Genomic DNA, 17,705 nt, shown 5'->3' on the forward strand with positions numbered 1-17,705 from the left:
ATTTCAAATATGTAAGCCCTCTGGTATAATTGTTGTTCAGTGATATCAACGTTTGCAATATTCATCAGTTGCGGTGAAAAATACTATTATTTTTAATTTTGTTTAAGTATCATCTGCGTTACATTACCTTCTTTCTGGTTTTTGAATGATATACACTTTGAATGGCCTCTAATCGAAAAAACAATACATGGTTATCACAGCCGTTCTTCCTATATTAATGCGCGAATCGATAGATCACCGAATAATTCGGCCTCAGACGGCATTAAAAGTATTTTATTGCTTTTCATCGACTGAAACGCATAACTTACCTGGTTCTAAAGCCAGTTTATCGTAAAAACCAAATATTTGATTACTTGAACATCCGCTTTATTTGATGTTTACGTTATGCAATAAAACATTTTAATTACACAAAGATATCTGTAACATTCAGATAAACAAAGATGGTCGTTCCAAGTGCGTTTAAGATTCTCGACGTTCACAAAACGGCGTAAAACACCTTGAAGAAAAGTATATATACACGTATCCTCAGTACGAAATTCAAACGTTGAAACGTTAACAATGTTTTATGTACTGGCGTCTTGCTTAGCAGTGATAATGTTTGGGACTTCAGTGGCTGTAGAGCCTTCGTGTCCTGTATGCTCTAAGTATGAGTATCAGGAAAGACTATTGGAACGAGTACTTAGCAATGAATTGGAATTGCGAAACACATTGAATAAAATAACTGAAACACACGCACAAGTTGAGGACACTTTGAAAGCGATGAAGGCGGAAAGTGCGAAAATCAACGACTCCATGCATGCACTTGATGTTAAAAGAAGAGACATTGACGATGAAATGAAATCTCTTCGTAAGGAAGTGCAAGAAAAGAAGCAGGAGCTAACTGATAAAGTGGACGGCTTATTAGTAACTGGGGTCCGAAATCTTACTGGAAATGTTCAAGAAATGTCAACAATTGTGCAATCACTTGTAACACAAACCTCGAAAGAACTGGATATCCTGAAAGGTACGCAATTTTGTGGTTAGAGTCTCTCTTGTCTTAACTGCCTTCGTTAATTTGTGTCGGCTTTTGTGGGTTCCTTTGTAACGCTTAGCACGTAACAATTATCGGTTCACGTTTTTAAATCTAGTTGAGTATTTTGCAGTCCAACATATGAATTCGTCGGGCTTTATTTAAACATTTTTAAAACGGTGTTAATTTTATCTTTGAATTTGCAGTTTTAAACAGTTTTATCTTAAGCTGCACATAGTTATAAAAATATTTTTCAAATATGTGTGTGTGTCTTCTTTACCGTTTTCATAATACCAATTAATATGTAAAATATGTATAGCTCCTGTAGGAACTCAGTAAGTATAACTCTTCAAAGGCGCGCTTATATCAAACTATATGTTAATTTGTCGGAATAAACATTAAACAATACTTACGATATATACCAATACTCGCGCACAAATATAATATACGAGCTATCTAAACTTAAGTGAATAGATAAGGCACAAGTTTCGTTTCCTTGTTTTTATCAGTCATTAAATAACAACCTGGATGCAAGAGACTAAAATCGCTCAGCCGTAAACAAAACATTATATTCATACAAAGTCGTTTACTTGTAAACAAAATAGCGATGTTACGAACATTATGTCGATTCAGCATAAACAATAATTAAGCTTAAAAAAGTATTAGGACATCCTTCTGCACTGACTAATGACTGCTGTTACAGCTGGTAGTGTTTTGTTAATGTTAAGATCAGCAAATCATACACACTATATTACATTTTTATTTTTCCGATATAGGGCCACTGGTAATGTTTCACGCTCGGCACCTTGATGGTCATCATTCATACACTGCCAACCAAGACATGGTGTTCAAGACCGTTCTAACCAACGAAGGTGGAGGCTATGATTCTAATACCGGACGATTCACGGCGTCCGTAGCTGGAGTGTTCATGTTCACGGTGCAGTACTGTTCCTATACGAGCAAATGGGCTTTCCCTGAAATTGTCCATGAGGGAAGACCATTACAGAGATCAGGGCACTTTGAGACTGCCGAAGCGGTATGTGCCAGCATGCAGGCCTTTGCTAAGGTTGCCATAAGAGACAAGGTCTGGGTGCGTGCATGTAGTGCGTATTCAACAAGCGACATCTACAGCGAAGAAATTCGTAGATGGAACAGCTTTGCTGGGTTACTGATCCGTGTGTAATATTTTGATGAGACATTTAAAGTGATATTATGGCCATCTAACAGTATATCTGTGTCTATCGCAACCGTTGTTTATTTTTGGGGTTTTCACTTCATATATACTTATATTTGTCAATGCATCATCAACATACTAAAACAATATCCCGGAAAGAGAAAAATAATCCATTTGAATATCAACCGTACTTTCGTTTTGACAACTGACGACAAAAATTATTCGATGTACGATGTGAGTCTAAATGTAGTTTTCATGCAGATTCGTTCATACGACACAACGACACATTTTGCTTTTACGGATCATTTCGGCTTAGAGGACTGGGTGAGTCCCGTAAAATATCGAAAATAATATATTTTTTTTTTTAAACTTAACTAATTTCTTTTGACCTGTCAATTCTTTTCAGCTCAATTCAATATTGAAATATGCCCATAATATCACTTTAAACAAATAAGAAAGGAGATAATATGACTAAACATGGAAACTATAGGTCACATATTATAAAAACAGTAAATTAATAATCACATCAGTTGAAATTATGTATTATGTTGTATACATATATTTTGTTGTATTTTAGAAAATTTCAGTCTGTTTTATATTTGGTTTTCTGTTCATATAATCACATTTATTTTATTTTGGTTACTAAACTATATGTTCAGCCTGATATAGAGAGTAAGTACATGTTTTATCCATATCGTATTCATTATGTATGAAGTCAAAAAACAATTCGTCAAACTCGACAGGTTGCAAGTATTTTTTTGGATGGTTTAAAATGTGTTGCCGTCTATTTTCATATCGCTTTCTGAAGGCTGGTTGCTTGTCTAGTTGCTTTCCCGCATAATCGCGAATTTTACTTAGACTGTTAGAAACAATACGAAATATCAACAACATATTCAAATTAACTTTTAACAATAAATAATATACACACACACGTGTATAGTATATGATACGCGTTGTTATTGTATGCTTACCAGTGGTTTAATAAAGTTAATTTTCGATATCGGCGTATGTCGTGTTTATCATAGTGTGTATTCGAATGTATACAGTTACATTCGGCTAAGTCCAGGTTTTCCTGTATAATTGTCGTTTCTCACATTAATTAAGCAGTTTGTTGAAGATTAAAGGTAAACGTATAACTGTGTCAAGCTGGCTGTTTAAAAAATGCAAAAACAAGTGGCTAGAGAATATATAAATGTAGTAAAGTACATTTGACATTGGAGTGTTGGGTGCTTGCGTGTGCGTACGTTCTTGTGTGCGTGAATGTGTCTATGTGCGTACGTTCTTGCGTGTGTGAATGTGTCTGTTTGCGTAGGTTGTTGCGTGCGTGAATGTGTATATGTGCATGTATTCTTGCGTGCGTGAATGTTTCTGTGTGCGTACGTCCTTGAGTGCGTGAATGTGCCTGTGTGTGTGTGCGCGCTTGCGTACATGTGTGCATAGCGAGCTTGCGTGTGTGAATGCTTGCGCGCGCGCGCGCGCGCGTGTGTGTGTGTGTGTGTGTGTGTGTGTGTGTGTGTGTGTGTGTGTGTGTGTGTGTGTGTGTGTGTGTGTGTGTGTGTGTGTGTGTGTGTGTGCGTGCGTGCGTGCGTGCGTGCGTGCGTGCGTGTGTGTGCGTGTGCGTGTGCGTGTGCGTGTGTTTGTATGTGTGTGCGTGCGTGCGTGCGCGTGCGTGCGTGCGTGTTATATATTACAGTCAGTATACAAAAGCTACATGTATAACATTTTATCTCCGAATAATTAAAATACCTTACAGTTAAACGAAATATACGTATGACATTCGATAAAATAAAATAAAGATTTTGTCTATTGCTAATATAAAAAAAAAAAAAAAACCAAAGAATAAAATAGAAACATAAAGGATCACCAGCCTTGTTTTGATTTAATGCGAGTATGCAACATTCGCTATTGCTATGAAACTGCAGAATGTCTACTTGTGTTAAAACCAACTTTAATCACTGAAACGAGTTTATGCTGACAAACTTCAGGTCGTTTGTTAGCCTAAGTAAAGCAATAAACACTAAATGGAACAATAATAAAATGCCTAACTTTATATTTGTAAATTTTAAGAAATCGAGAAACCTACACAATCGATACCACCGATACAATTCTGACTATTTCCAACACATTATTTTAGTATGAAAAATGTTCTAAGTAAAAGTATATTGCAAAACTTGTTAAAGGTAATTTTAAATATGTTACCAAGCAAAAAACAAGTTAAAAATATAGATCGCTGCAATGATTTTGGAATGAAAAAATACAGGGACCTTCTGATTCCTAGACCAGCGTCCTACTACTAGACTACTGTTCCTACATAAATGTATAAAACACAGACATACACAAGCAATACAATATTTTGATATATGGCCGAAAGGTGACCTTTAGTGATCCAACTAAAGAAACATATCATTGTATTTGAAGTATATGAGAGCATTTGTAGAGAGGCGGCTTTTCTATGTGTTTGTAGTCGATATATCAAATATGTACTGAAATAAAACGGACTCCGAAACTCTAAGATCCGTATTCATATTGATAGCAATTAAACAAAAAAATGACTTTACCTAATCTGGTGATTAAAATCTACTCTAATATTAGTTATATTAAAATAATGAAGGATGTATAATGACACATAGGTGTAAACTATAACAAGTCCTTAAGATTAAATAACCAGTCGGCGTGCCTTCATTGGATAAGCCGGGTTTTTTAATACAACGCCGCAACCACCACCCCCCTAAAAAGCGCGTCTTAACTAAACAAGCGACATGAATTGGTGACTGTGTACAAATAAGTAGTAGTAAATGCAAGTATTATGTTGTATGGTAAATGAAATAGAAAGAGAAGTGTCTCTTGTTTAGAGTGAAACAATTTAATGACATTAAAAAGAATTTCACAATAATTGAGGTAGTGTCCTTATAAACAGTAATGTGGTGTGTGACTAACTACACATAACGTATGTACATTGAATATAAATTGTTAAACAACATGGAAACTATTATTGTTTCATGTCATATTGCCTATTTTAATAGAGTTATGGCGATAGAAAAAGGTACACTCCAGGTTATACTGCGAATACAAAAAGATAGTTATAAATGAAATTGAACACAATCCATGCTATTGAAAATCAGAAATTTGCAGATAATACTTATAATTGTGTATACTAATCTGTTAAGTTAAGCCCTCACTAAGTTTAATAAAACAATTTTTACAAAAATCTTAAAATGTATTTAAATTATAGGTACTATTAAATAAAGTAAAACTCATTAATATGCGAACCAGGAGCAGATCGTCACAGTGAAGTGTTTCCAATTACAGTTACGGTCAAGCCCCAACAGGTGCTAGCCAAGGTTACCTCAACATTCCCATCATAGGTCGCGCTATGCATCGTAGAATAAGCTTCTGGACGCCCGATATCCTAAGAGGAAATGTTGAATGTATTACTACGTGCAGATGAACTTGGGAGTCAATTTACGCCACTCAGCAAGTACAAATATTCTGACCAAGAAATACACCTCCATTAACGCAGCCGATACACCCACATACACAACGGATGTATTTATGACCTACTGTGCATATTTGTCCACAATTCCACATTTCACTAGCGGCAAAATGTCGACATGCGCGTGACACAAACATGCAAAAATGGCTTTTCATAATTGTTCATGTCATTGTGAGTGTAGAGCAAACATCATTATCATTTCAGACCTAGATCTCCTAATTTCAGTTACTCACGAGCTGATAGTGGGTCAGATATTAAGTTGCAAAATGGTGAGATGAATAGAATGATAAATTATTGCTTTGTCTGTGTATACACTAAATATTGTTAGACGATATTTCATAAGCGACGGCTACTCTTTAAGACTTTTTTTAGCAATCCGTATAGATTTTTAAATGCTCATGACAGCAATTATTAATGTAATATGCCGTTTCTTCCCTCACACGGTACGTAAGGTCAAAATTCCTTTTTTATTTGACAATGAACCAAATTAACGGCCGCTGAGGGCGTCAGAGAGGGCCTAAGAGCTGCAAGTGTAATTTTATACAAGCCGACACGACTCAGCAAGTGGTATAGCCCCGAGAAATGTTCTTTATTTAGAAAAACATGATGATGTGCCGGTCCGATCAATTTATTAACAGTTTCTAGGTCCAGGACAATTACTGTATTGTTAGCAGCTGAAAGCGTATCTTTAAATACAGGGGCAAAGCCTTCTCCCTCACGCTTATTGGGGTACAAAGCATGGCTATTCGTATTGCATTTGTTTTCGATTATGTTAAGTTCCTTTAGTGCTGTTGGCGCGGCAGCTCTAGTTTACGGCTACATACTAATCTTTAATTGGTCGTATGAGGGACTTGTAACAAAACAAAGAGACCAGTTTAAGTGCACTAGAAACCAGTGATTCTGCGAATTCATGACATGGAAGTCCTTCTCGTATCTTTGTTTGTCCAATTATTTAAAGTGGTGAGCGAACGAAATTTTCTTTTAAAACTCATAAAAATGGTCTGTAAAAGCGTTACATAGATGCAAATTACAAAGGAAAATTTCTAATATTAGATGTGTCCGTTTATTGAATACATTTTTGTTGTATTTCTTCCGAAACGAAAGTGAGTTTTGTAAAAGTCAGATTTGTTCCGAATATTTTTCTTATTACTGTTGTATCAAAATAGCTTTACTCATTATACATTAGCAAAATGAAGACCACAACCTTATACATTAGCAAAATGAAGAACACAACCAAAACGGCTTATAAAGCAATGGAGAAAACAAAAATTGTCTACACTTCGTACAACAAATGTTCGAAAATTCTAGTTATGTATTAACATGTAATATTTAATCAATGTTAATATATTTATTATAACGGATGGGTCAGCCATTTTCTAATTCTAGAAAATATCCAAATTGCAATAATAGCTCCCTGAATGTGATGACACTTTATAAATGAATAACTAGATTGCGATTTCTCTTCATGAAGTAAATTGTTATAATTGCCTTTCTAACGGAACTATATATCTCACATCGATGCATATCTGTCAACATGTTTTATCTACATCTTCTAGAAAGTTATATTCAAGAATTATGGTGCAAGGGCGCTTTTGTTAAATGCAATTACATCATTCCAGGAAAGTTCAGAGGAATCACTGTTTTAAATATTGTTTCAGAAATATTATATCTAGCTCTTAAACATTTGGGATGAAATCAAATCTGAGTACGACAAAACCTATTGTTTACTTTATGCACTCATGAAAATTACAGTATTAAATATGCATAAGTTTTATTGTGCATTCATAGGGTATCGAAAGCCTTTGATACTTTAAAATTCGTTGCTCTGTAGGTGCAATTTATGGAATCATAGATATGATCTGAAATGATAAAGATGATTAAGTCTGTATATAATGTCAAATCGTGCATAAAATAATTGTAAATCGTACTCTTATGTTTAAGATACGTCATTTGGTGTAAAGCAATGGGTCCCGTTACCTCTACTTCTGTTAATTAATTGATAAATGATGTCAAAAATACAATTGAACTTAATTCACGAACTCAGAGTGATAAAGATATTTAATAAATCATTATTTTATTGTTCCTGATGACACTCACCAAAGATTCTGTCAGTTTACAAAATTCACTTAACGCTTTTTATCAATGCTCACGTAATTTGGATTTAAAGTCCCCGTTCATATATATATATATATATATGGGCAGAATCGTAAGAAAACGTGTTGTATTGAGGATATCACTGAAAATCCGGTTGAAATCGGTTGAAAACAAACAATATAACGATTCTTTTTTGGGGGGGGTCTAGTAGGGTAAAGTACGAAAACGACTTAATTAATATTCATTAATCGACACGTTTATTCAAACCTTAACAAACAAAATTGCGGATACGGGCGAATTTAGCGGAGAAAAGTTAAGAACAAATGCAAATAAATCTGTTAAAAACGGAAACTGGCGTTTTTGCTTAACTATGTATTCATGTTCCATATGCTTAAAATGTTTAGCGAAAGCTAAATATTGATATAATTTGCATAACTCGCGGCGCTGCAATGATTTTCGGTATTGCACGTATTTATGATCATTTATATATTTTTAATCGATTCAAAACCGATTTTGACCAGGTTTTCGCTGTCAACCTCGATACAAAATATATTTAAATGAATTGATTTAAAGTTATTTTCCTCGCAAAACAATTTAAATGCAAAACAACGATGGACTGTCATTTTAAGAATTAACTATGGCAGTGCAAACAATGGCATCTCGTCTCGTATTTCCTTGAAATTGAAATGGACATGTAAGTTAACATTGAAACATTTGACAGAAAACGTTTATGTTGTGACATACCAAACAGTTATATTCCTCATGCTTGCAGCGATTTCAAAAATTACTTTTTAACAATATAAACAACTTGAAAGCCCGCGCGTGGCCATTATTGCTTTCAGAAGTATGATTGAACATATTTATAAGAGAAACACTATATAATTGTATGCACAAATTATACAATCACTTTGCCGTTTCTTATTGTGAGATTTAAAATATGACTTCTGTTCATTGCGATTGACCAAAAAACCTGACGTGACAAAACATGCGAAAGACCAAAGTTATAAAGAAAAAAAATTAAGACAGGAAGTATTTATTTACCTTAAATGCTTCTATATTGAACTATTATCGTGTTTTTCATTAAGGACTAATGCAAACAATGCTCAAGTTTCTGCTTTCTATGGGAATATGATGTATGTATCTAGGTAAAATACGTCTTGGATATTTACACATAAATTTACTTTGACGATGTAAACCATAACACTTTTGTAACGCACTGTGCAAAATTCATATCGTGCAATTTTTTGTGAATTTTAGGAACAAGGCGTGAAACCATGCTATAATCATGTGCGCCTTAATAAGTCATCAGTCGCAAGGCAACCATACTAATATTATGTACACTGCTTAAACATTGTCGGCGTCACTCCACGTTATTTCTAACCTAGGATTGCCATGCTCGTTCAATGTAAAACAACATGAGAAACAAACCATTGTTTATCACAAACAGCTGAAACTTAAATTTCAAAATGTGTCTTTTCGGAGAGAAAATAAATTACGTTTATTTCAAGCGTTTACCATTTTGATTAATTGTGAATGCGTTATAAACAATACATGCATACAAGAAAAGTTTTCTTGTTTCAAAATAACTGAGTTTTTTTAAAATAAATATAGATGAACCCATCATTATCCCGTAAATACAATTTTTATTCAGTGATATCAACGTGTGAACTATTCAGCAATAGCGATGTAAGAAGACTATTATTTTTTTGTATACATAATCATCAGCGTTACATTACCTTCTTTTTTCTTTTTAATGACATACACTTTGAACGATCTCAAACAATACAAGTATCAAATCCGTTCTTCCACTTAAAATGCGCGGATCGCTGGAGTACCAAACAATTCAGTCCCAGACGGCATTAACAGTACCTAATTGCTTGCAATCGCCTGAAACGCGTTACTCATTTTGTTTCTACATCAGTTCATCGTAAAAAGCAAATATTGATTACTTGTCAACCCGCTGTCTTTGATGTTTACGTTATGCAATAACAACTTTTAATTACACGAAACGATCTGTAACATTCACACTAACTAAGATAGGTGTTCCAATTACTTCTTACATTATTGTTTTTTTCACAAAACGGCGTAAAACACTTTTTAAGAAAGGTATATATAAACGTATTCGCAGTACAAAATCATACGTTAAAACGTTAACAATGGTGTGTGTACTTGCCTCTTGCGTTGCAGTGATAATGTTTGGGACTTGACTGGCTATTGAGCCTTCACGTCCCGTATGCTATAAGTATGATTATGAGGAACGACTTTTGGAACGCGTACTCAGCAATGAATTGGCATTGAAAAACACCTTGAATAAAATTACAGAAACACATGCAAAAGTTGAGGACTCTTTGAAACCGATGCAGGCGGAAAATTTGAAACTCAACGACGCCATGCATGCATTGAAAGTTAAAAAGAGAGACATTGATGAAAAGATAAAAGCAAGTCTTCATACTCTCCGTAATGAACTTGATATCCTGAAAGGTACACACTTTTATTTTTAAACTGTCTTGTATCAAATTTATTCGGTAACTTGTTTTGGTTTTTGTGGGTTCCTATATATCGCTTAGCACGGAACAATAAGCGTTTCACGTTTACAAAGCAAATGGAGAATGTTAAAGTCTCATATGACTTTGTCGGGATTCATTTAAACCTTTGTTAAACAGGTGTTAATGTTTTCTTTGTATTGGAAGTTTCGAACAGTTTTATCTTTAGCTCAACATAGTTTTGAAAATATTTTTCAAATATGTCATTAATTTTAACAAAAGGCGATATGTACATAACCGTTTTCATGAAACCGGTTTATATGCAAGATATAAAGAGTTCGTATAAGAAATCCGTGAGTACGGTTCGTCAAAGGTGCGCTTATATCAAACTATATATGTTAATTTTTCGGAATAAAAATTAAACAATACTTACGACTTATACCAACTTTCGCGCAGAAATATACGGGTAATATTAACTTCATAATATACTTAAGTTGCAAGTTTTGTTTTATTGTTTTTATCGGTCATTAATGAACCACCTGGATACAAGAGACTTAAATCGTTACGCCGTTAACAAAACATCAGATTCATGCAAAGTTGTTTATATGTAAAACGATAGCCATATTACGAACAGTATGTTGATTCTAGCATAAACACTACTTACGCTTAACTTAGCACTAAAAAGTTTCAAGACATCCGTCTGCACTTACTACGAATTGTTTTATTATGCTGGTAGTGTTTTATCTGTGTTAAGATCAGCAATTTTTACACGCAATAATACATGTTTATTTTTCCGATGTAGGGCCACTGGTAATGTTCCACGCTCGACACCTTGAGGGTCAGCATGCATACACAGCAAACCATGACGTTGTGTTCAAGACCGTTCTAACCAACGAAGGTGGAGGACTATGATTCTAACACTGGACGATTCACGGCGTCTGTAGCTGGAGTGTACATGTTCACGGTGCAGTACTGTCCATATACGAGCAAATGGGCTTGGCCTGAAATCGTCCATGAGGGAAGATCATTACAGAGATCAGGACACTATGAGGCAAGCACTGCTGTATGCGCCAGCATGCAGGCCTTTTTAAGGTTGTCAAAGGAGACAAGGTCTGGGTGCGTAGTGCGCATTCATCAAATGACATCTTCCCTGAAGAAGTTCGTAGATGGAGCAGCTTTGCTGGGTTACTGATCCGTGTGTGATGTTTGGATGAAATAGTTAAACTAATAATTATGGAAATAATATGACTAAACATGCAAACTATAGGCCTCATATTATAGAAAGTATTATGTGGTTTGCATATATTTGGTTGTACTTAAAATAATTTCAGAATTTTTTATATAAGGTTTTCTTTTCATTTAATCATATCTATTTTATTTGGGTAGCCAAACTACATGTCCAGACAGATATGGAGAGTGAGTATTTTTCTCCATTTTTTTCTCCATAACGTTTGTATTATTTATCAAGGAAAAAACTATTTGTCAAACTTGACAGGTTGCAAGTATAACTTATTTATTTGTTTCGAGTGTTGAAATTATGTTGCCGTCATTTTTTCTATCGCTTTCTGAAGGCTGGTTGCTCGCCTAGTTGCTTACTCGGTTTCACGAGTTTTATTTAGACTGTAAGAAACAATACGAAATATCAACATAATATTTAAATCAACTTCAAACAATAAATCATGGACACACAAGTTTATAATATATACATTCAAATTAACTTTAAACACAAAATAAGGGACACGCAAGTTTATAATTTATGATATGCGTTTGTATTGGCATACTGTGGCACGTGATAGACAAACGCATGATATTAACTGTCTAAATAAAACAAAAACAAACATACGTATTCTCAAATTCATTATTGTACATATATTCACGAATTGGTTGATTTTGAATGAATTTAAATGTTGGGAAAAAATCAAAAATACTTGGCACATAAAACTGAATGTTGAATAAGTGCATTTTGTTTTAAAATAGTAAAATGTTTGACAACAATTACGCCACCAAACAAAACTGTCAAATCACAAGAGACAGTGTAGGAATACAGTTTCAACTTGCGTGGCACAGTATTGAAAACGACATGACAACTTAGATTATGACTGTGTTCAACGCCTTAAACCGGTCATTGGAAATCTTTGGGGTTAAAGCTGGTAGAAGGACAGACCAAACTACACACTTAACCGAGAATTAATCACTCAAAAACACACGTATAAATTAACCTTTACCCTTTATTAGCCGTGTACAAAAGAGCTGGGATCTGTTTGCTTCACCCTTGTTTTATAACTCTAAATTATCAAACAGCTAATATTTTCTCCGATAAATAAAAAGCAATATTTCTTCATAGCAAGTTATTTTTTAAAAGGCTTATGGCTTTAAATACTTCTTTAAATTTCATAAAAAGTCCAATTGCAGATCTCTGAAACCGATGACCTGTCTGAGTGAACGAATTAAAATGCATTTTTGAACGCCGTGATATTAATGAATATATAATATCAGCCTTGCAATAATTCCGAAAGTATATACATGTTTAACAAAAACAGTAGTACACGTGTGTGCACTGTTCACAAAATGTAACATAAAACAGTCACACGCAGCTTACATGTAATACATCTCTACAAGTTTTGTTTTCAATATGTACAATTGCACATTCGTTAAACATGTTACACATCACGCGACGTCCCGACAAAACCCAATCTAAACGCCTAAGTGGACAGTTGCAAACATTATATGCAAAGTATCCAGGAAATTTTCACAATTATATGTTGGTATGTTTAAACTTTGCCCTTTTGTTATTTAAACAACCTAGTTCAGACAAAGTAAGCTACAGCTATAGCGTATATGCTTAAATATAGCTACATATTTTACATATTTAATAAACGTTAAAAAAGCAGGAGCAAATAGATATGAAAAGTTTACCTGAAGGTCATATTTTCGATCCAATGACTATTTCTCATCGATAATTGTATTTAAGGTGGTTAGTACGAAAAAAACTCCCACTTTAATTTGCGATATCGGCTGGTGTCGATACACATCGTAGTGCAATCTCCACGCAGAGTTGTCGTTCCTTGCTCTCACATACAACTCTGCGAAAGACTCAGCATGCCTTATTGCCCAGAAACTGGGTAAAACCGAACAAACGCATTCAAAGTATCTTTGATTTGGATTTTTTAGGATCAGATGCGTAACATAATGAAATAGAAATTTTAAATTAACGATACATCGAGCAAAAACTTGCGAGTTTTAATGCAACTCTTTGGAACTATTGTATTGCCCATTTACGCAGATGGAATCATTCCACGCACATAAATATAACAATTGAACATAATTTTTATTGAGTGACGTTAGACATTGCTTCGACGTATGTATGTATGTAGGTTTGTTAACATCAATAAAACCATATCAATTGTGTAATTATGAATTAAGAATGATATAAGATATTATGGTATGAGATGGTTTTCTTCAATGCAGTGAATGTAATGTAACTGTCGTGCAAGAGATTGTTTAGTATACTGGTACCTCCACGATGAACGCTTGGAATGATGATGACATGAATGAGGCGCTTTCATAAATATAGTCCGTTTTGAGACCATCACAGAGGTGAATGTAATGTAACCGTCGTGCAAGAGATTGATCGTAGTGTGTATTCGAATGTATACGGTTACATTCGACTGAGTCCAGGTTACTTCGTTTTCCTATATAATTTTCGTTTCCCATATTAATTAAGCTGAGTATTCAAGATTAAAGGCAAACTTATTATTGTATTGATCGCTGGCTGGCTGAGTGTGGGGTGGTTGCGTGCGTGTATGTGTGTGCAGGTGTGTGCGTGCATGTGTCTGTGTGGTGTGTGTTGGGGGTTGTTTGCGAGTTTCATATTTCAGTCAGTATGCTATAGCTACATTTATAACATATAATCGCCGGAAAACTAAAAAAACTAACAGTTTAAACGTATTAAACGTACTTCATTCAATACAATTAATGTGTGTTAACATTTCAACGAGTTCTACATACACGTGTTGAGGGATGTTGCGCCACTTTTGAATGAGCTTTTTTTTCAATAAAATATACTATTTTATATTGTCTATTGATAATATGGAAACATCCTACATGAAGAATGAAGAAATATAAATGACTATAAGCCTTGTTTTGATTGTATGCGAGTATGAAATTTTCGCTATTGCCATGAAACTGCGAAATGTCTTCTTGTGTTAAAACCAACTTTAATCACTAAAACGAGTATATACTGACACACTTCAGGTCGTTTGTAAGCCTAAGTACAGTAATTAATTAATGGAAAACAAATATCAACAATGCAATCCCTTACTTTACATTAGTTAATTTTAAGAAATCGAGACATCTATACAACGATACCACAACAAATCCAACTATTTCAAACACATTATTTGAGATTGAAATAAGATTAAAACGTCAGTGCAAAACTTCTTAAACGTTATTTTAATATGTCACCAAAGTTTTAACAAGATTTAAAAATAGAGAGCGGAGTAAAAACAAATTTAGAACTACTCACACCTCGGATTTTCCAAAATACAACAATTAAGCCGACGTAAGAGGAAATAAATAATCGGGTTTTATTTCACACAGTTTGTAAAAATAACGAATCATTGAATGGTATCATAACAGTTTTCAAAACAGAAGCCTATTTGTTTTCTATTTTTTGTATTTTATGCTATGATTCATGCAGAACATATGATTATATACGTTATATTATACATCATCTTTTTAATGAATCCTCCTTCTTTCGAAATAAATCTGCATAGACAACCATTTTCTGAATATACTTGGGAAAAAGTAGTTATACACAAAAATATCCGCATGAAAGCATATTAACGCTGATAGGGTTAAACTGTCATTGAATCATGAATCTGGCACATGACCTATTAAGAAAATATTAGAATTCACTCAGCTTCATGTTCAGTTGTTTTCAAGTATTCACGTTGACTGTATCTGTTTTGATCATATTCATTTTTAAAGCAAACAATAACAATATTACCATATAATTCGATAAATCATCATACAATACAGAAAAAGAACTTTAACAAGTATGCATTTACAAATATTGCACATAGGCATTTAACGTTTTAGTTAGCCCTCGTACATTGAAGCTGGTTTCCCGCGACATTCCAATTCTGTAGCTCTAAATACGGAGCCAGCCAATGGCGTTTTCTCTTTTTCTTCATCCGACAAATCGAAGGCAGAACAGGTTATAAATAGCTCGTTGAAGCTTTTTCCGCCAAAACAGCAGGAGGTAACTCTAGCAGCAGGTAAATTCACGCGAGCAAGTTCATTACATGTGTACGTACCAATAGCTGTTTTAGTTTTTTATTTCATTGGAAAGCATAATTGATAACATTTCTGAATAACTATGGGAAAATGAAATACGATGTTTATGGCACCTACCGGTGGAATAAAGTATCGCCATGCATAACATAAAGAAATAATGACCACGACGGAAACATTGATCGAACAGAGCCAGACAATATATTGAAGGATCGAACGTTATTAAGCTAGTGTTCGAAGAGGAAAGGATGAAACTTCCTAACTGAATTATGTCTGTGAGACCACCTATATTTGCAAGGATCGAACTTTTTTCATTTATTAACATGTATCTACTGGCTACCCGTGTAGGATCGATCCATGTGAGTATATGGCTTATGAATGGATCGAACTTCATTTAAATAACAATAACATGGATACATTTTCCATTTGGAAGAATATAACTGCATGACTGATCAATGATATGGAAACATTGAACACGTAGAACGATCGAGATTTATACATAAATTGATTTATGCGAGAAAACCCGCACGTAGTAACATCGAAATTTATAATAAATGACCCAAGGGAGACTTTGCACATGTAAAAAGATCGAACTTTGTAGATACATTAACTAAAGGGAGACGACCTACAAGAAGACGCATCGATCTTTATGAAAACATGACGACAATCTACCTGTGGAAGGGTCGAACTTCATAACGCTGGAGGAGAAGAAACCAGCCACCCAGAGGTTACCGTCCGTGTCGATGGTCATTCCGTCTGGGAAGCCGTGGGACCTGAAGTTCTCATCGGAGTCTTCCGCCCCGAAGCTGATGATCGCTCGCTCGTTGGCTAATTTGAATAATACTTTTGTTAACACAAACTTATCAAGTATTATACCGTGAATAATTCATGGTTACTATGCATTTTCGTTCTCTTACGTTTAAATACAGAAAGCGAATAATTTTCTTTGAAGTAAGTATGTATCTTTATTCCACAATAAAATCTTCTTTTGGACAACGTCCTCAAACTGTTCTGAAACGTGCAACTAGATGATGCACTACTAGAACTAACCTGTATTGTGTTATAAGTAATATAATGAATCACTTGTTTTGATATGGTGGGCTAAAGTGTATAATTTGAACCGCGTCATGCGAAAATGGTTCGTATGTCATATGAGGCAAGCGTTGCTCCAAACAAGCCTACGCATCTGGGTAGAGTGGTCAGGAGCTACCATTTCCGCTATAAAGTCACGCAATTTTCATGATCTCATTAGCCTCCCCATGTCACACAATACCAATTTCCGCGTGATGCGGGTCATTAGGTCTGGTTAGCTCTGTCGTTCTTTAGCGTATTGCCTCAATAGTTTTGGTGAAGGTCAGCCATGTAAACCTTCCTATAACCTGTCATAGAAACTGATAACTGTGTAGATATACATGGTTACCAATGTCTTGTAATATGTGTATATTGGTGTGGTGTTGAAGTATTTTGAACTAAAATGATGACATTTAAGAGGTTTCACAATCTTACACTCGTCGGCTCTCTGTTAACTGCACTTTTCCCAACCCACGAAACGATCACAATATTCTCTTACTCATATTTCCTGTAGTTAAGTCGAAATCGTAGGCCCACACTTTCCTCGGAATGGAGTCAATATAGTACATGGTGCGGTTGTCGTCCGCCCATTCCAGGCCGTTTGAGATGGTGACGCCGTCTTTGTGTTTCCGGATGCTGCCGTCAAGCTCAAGACTGTAGAGGGCGCCTTGATGTTTCTCAACTACCGCCGCCTTCTTCTCCAGCCCCATCGTTCCTGTGTAACAAAGCAACTATTGGATGACGTCACGCGTCAAATTAAGTAATTACTTCAGTAGTTTACATAACTTGTTTATGCCCGTATGGACCATGTTCCCTGTATACAAAGCAAGGATGTATGATAGCCCTTCTTATTCTTAGTAATATTTTGCGATATCTAGGTAAAGTCCACTCCCACGCATGTGCGATCGTTTTACATGTGGATTATATATACGTCCTTATTTATTATTACTTAGCGTCATATAAAGTATTCTTTTTCCCCGCTGTGCATTTTTCATTTCACGCAGCGTTGTATCTTTAATACAACACTCTACTTGCAAATACATCCGCAAACAACTTGTCCTACAGACTTCAAATCGTAAATTCAAT

At 34.9% G+C, this 17,705-nt stretch overlaps 2 protein-coding genes across 2 annotated transcripts; one reads left to right on the forward strand and one right to left on the reverse strand.

Annotated features, from left to right (window-relative positions):
- Nucleotides 1-759: 759 nt before the first annotated feature.
- Nucleotides 760-2,192, forward strand: LOC127836008 (complement C1q tumor necrosis factor-related protein 3-like). Its single transcript, XM_052362427.1, has 2 exons — nucleotides 760-1,003; nucleotides 1,849-2,192. The coding sequence occupies exons 1-2, from the start codon at nucleotides 760-762 to the stop codon at nucleotides 2,190-2,192; spliced, it is 588 nt and encodes a 195-aa protein (XP_052218387.1).
- A 13,161-nt stretch (nucleotides 2,193-15,353) lies between these two features.
- Nucleotides 15,354-17,329, reverse strand: LOC127836009 (regucalcin-like). The gene is made up of 3 exons (XM_052362428.1): nucleotides 17,119-17,329; nucleotides 16,221-16,376; nucleotides 15,354-15,577 (listed from the first exon to the last, which is right to left on the reverse strand). Exons 1-3 carry the CDS (start codon nucleotides 17,327-17,329, stop codon nucleotides 15,354-15,356), a joined length of 591 nt encoding a protein of 196 aa, XP_052218388.1.
- Between the last annotated feature and the right edge of the window lie 376 nt (nucleotides 17,330-17,705).

Source organism: Dreissena polymorpha, chromosome 6 (assembly GCF_020536995.1).
Source record: "Dreissena polymorpha isolate Duluth1 chromosome 6, UMN_Dpol_1.0, whole genome shotgun sequence".
Lineage (NCBI taxonomy): Eukaryota > Metazoa > Mollusca > Bivalvia > Myida > Dreissenidae > Dreissena > Dreissena polymorpha.

Bases quoted from the DNA above. Each gene is read 5' to 3' on its own strand.
- LOC127836008 (XM_052362427.1), top strand. From the start codon at position 760: ATGAAGGCGGAAAGTGCGAAAATCAACGACTCCATGCATGCACTTGAT. The intron at 1,004-1,848 runs GTACGCAATTTT...CTGCCAACCAAG, and splicing joins AGAACTGGATATCCTGAAAG to ACATGGTGTTCAAGACCGTT.
- LOC127836009 (XM_052362428.1), bottom strand. From the start codon at position 17,329: ATGGGGCTGGAGAAGAAGGCGGCGGTAGTTGAGAAACATCAAGGCGCC. The intron at 16,377-17,118 runs GTAAGAGAATAT...TATTCAAATTAG, and splicing joins CTTAACTACAGGAAATATGA to CCAACGAGCGAGCGATCATC. The intron at 15,578-16,220 runs GTAGATTGTCGT...AAACTAAAACAG, and splicing joins GAAGTTCGACCCTTCCACAG to CTATTGGTACGTACACATGT.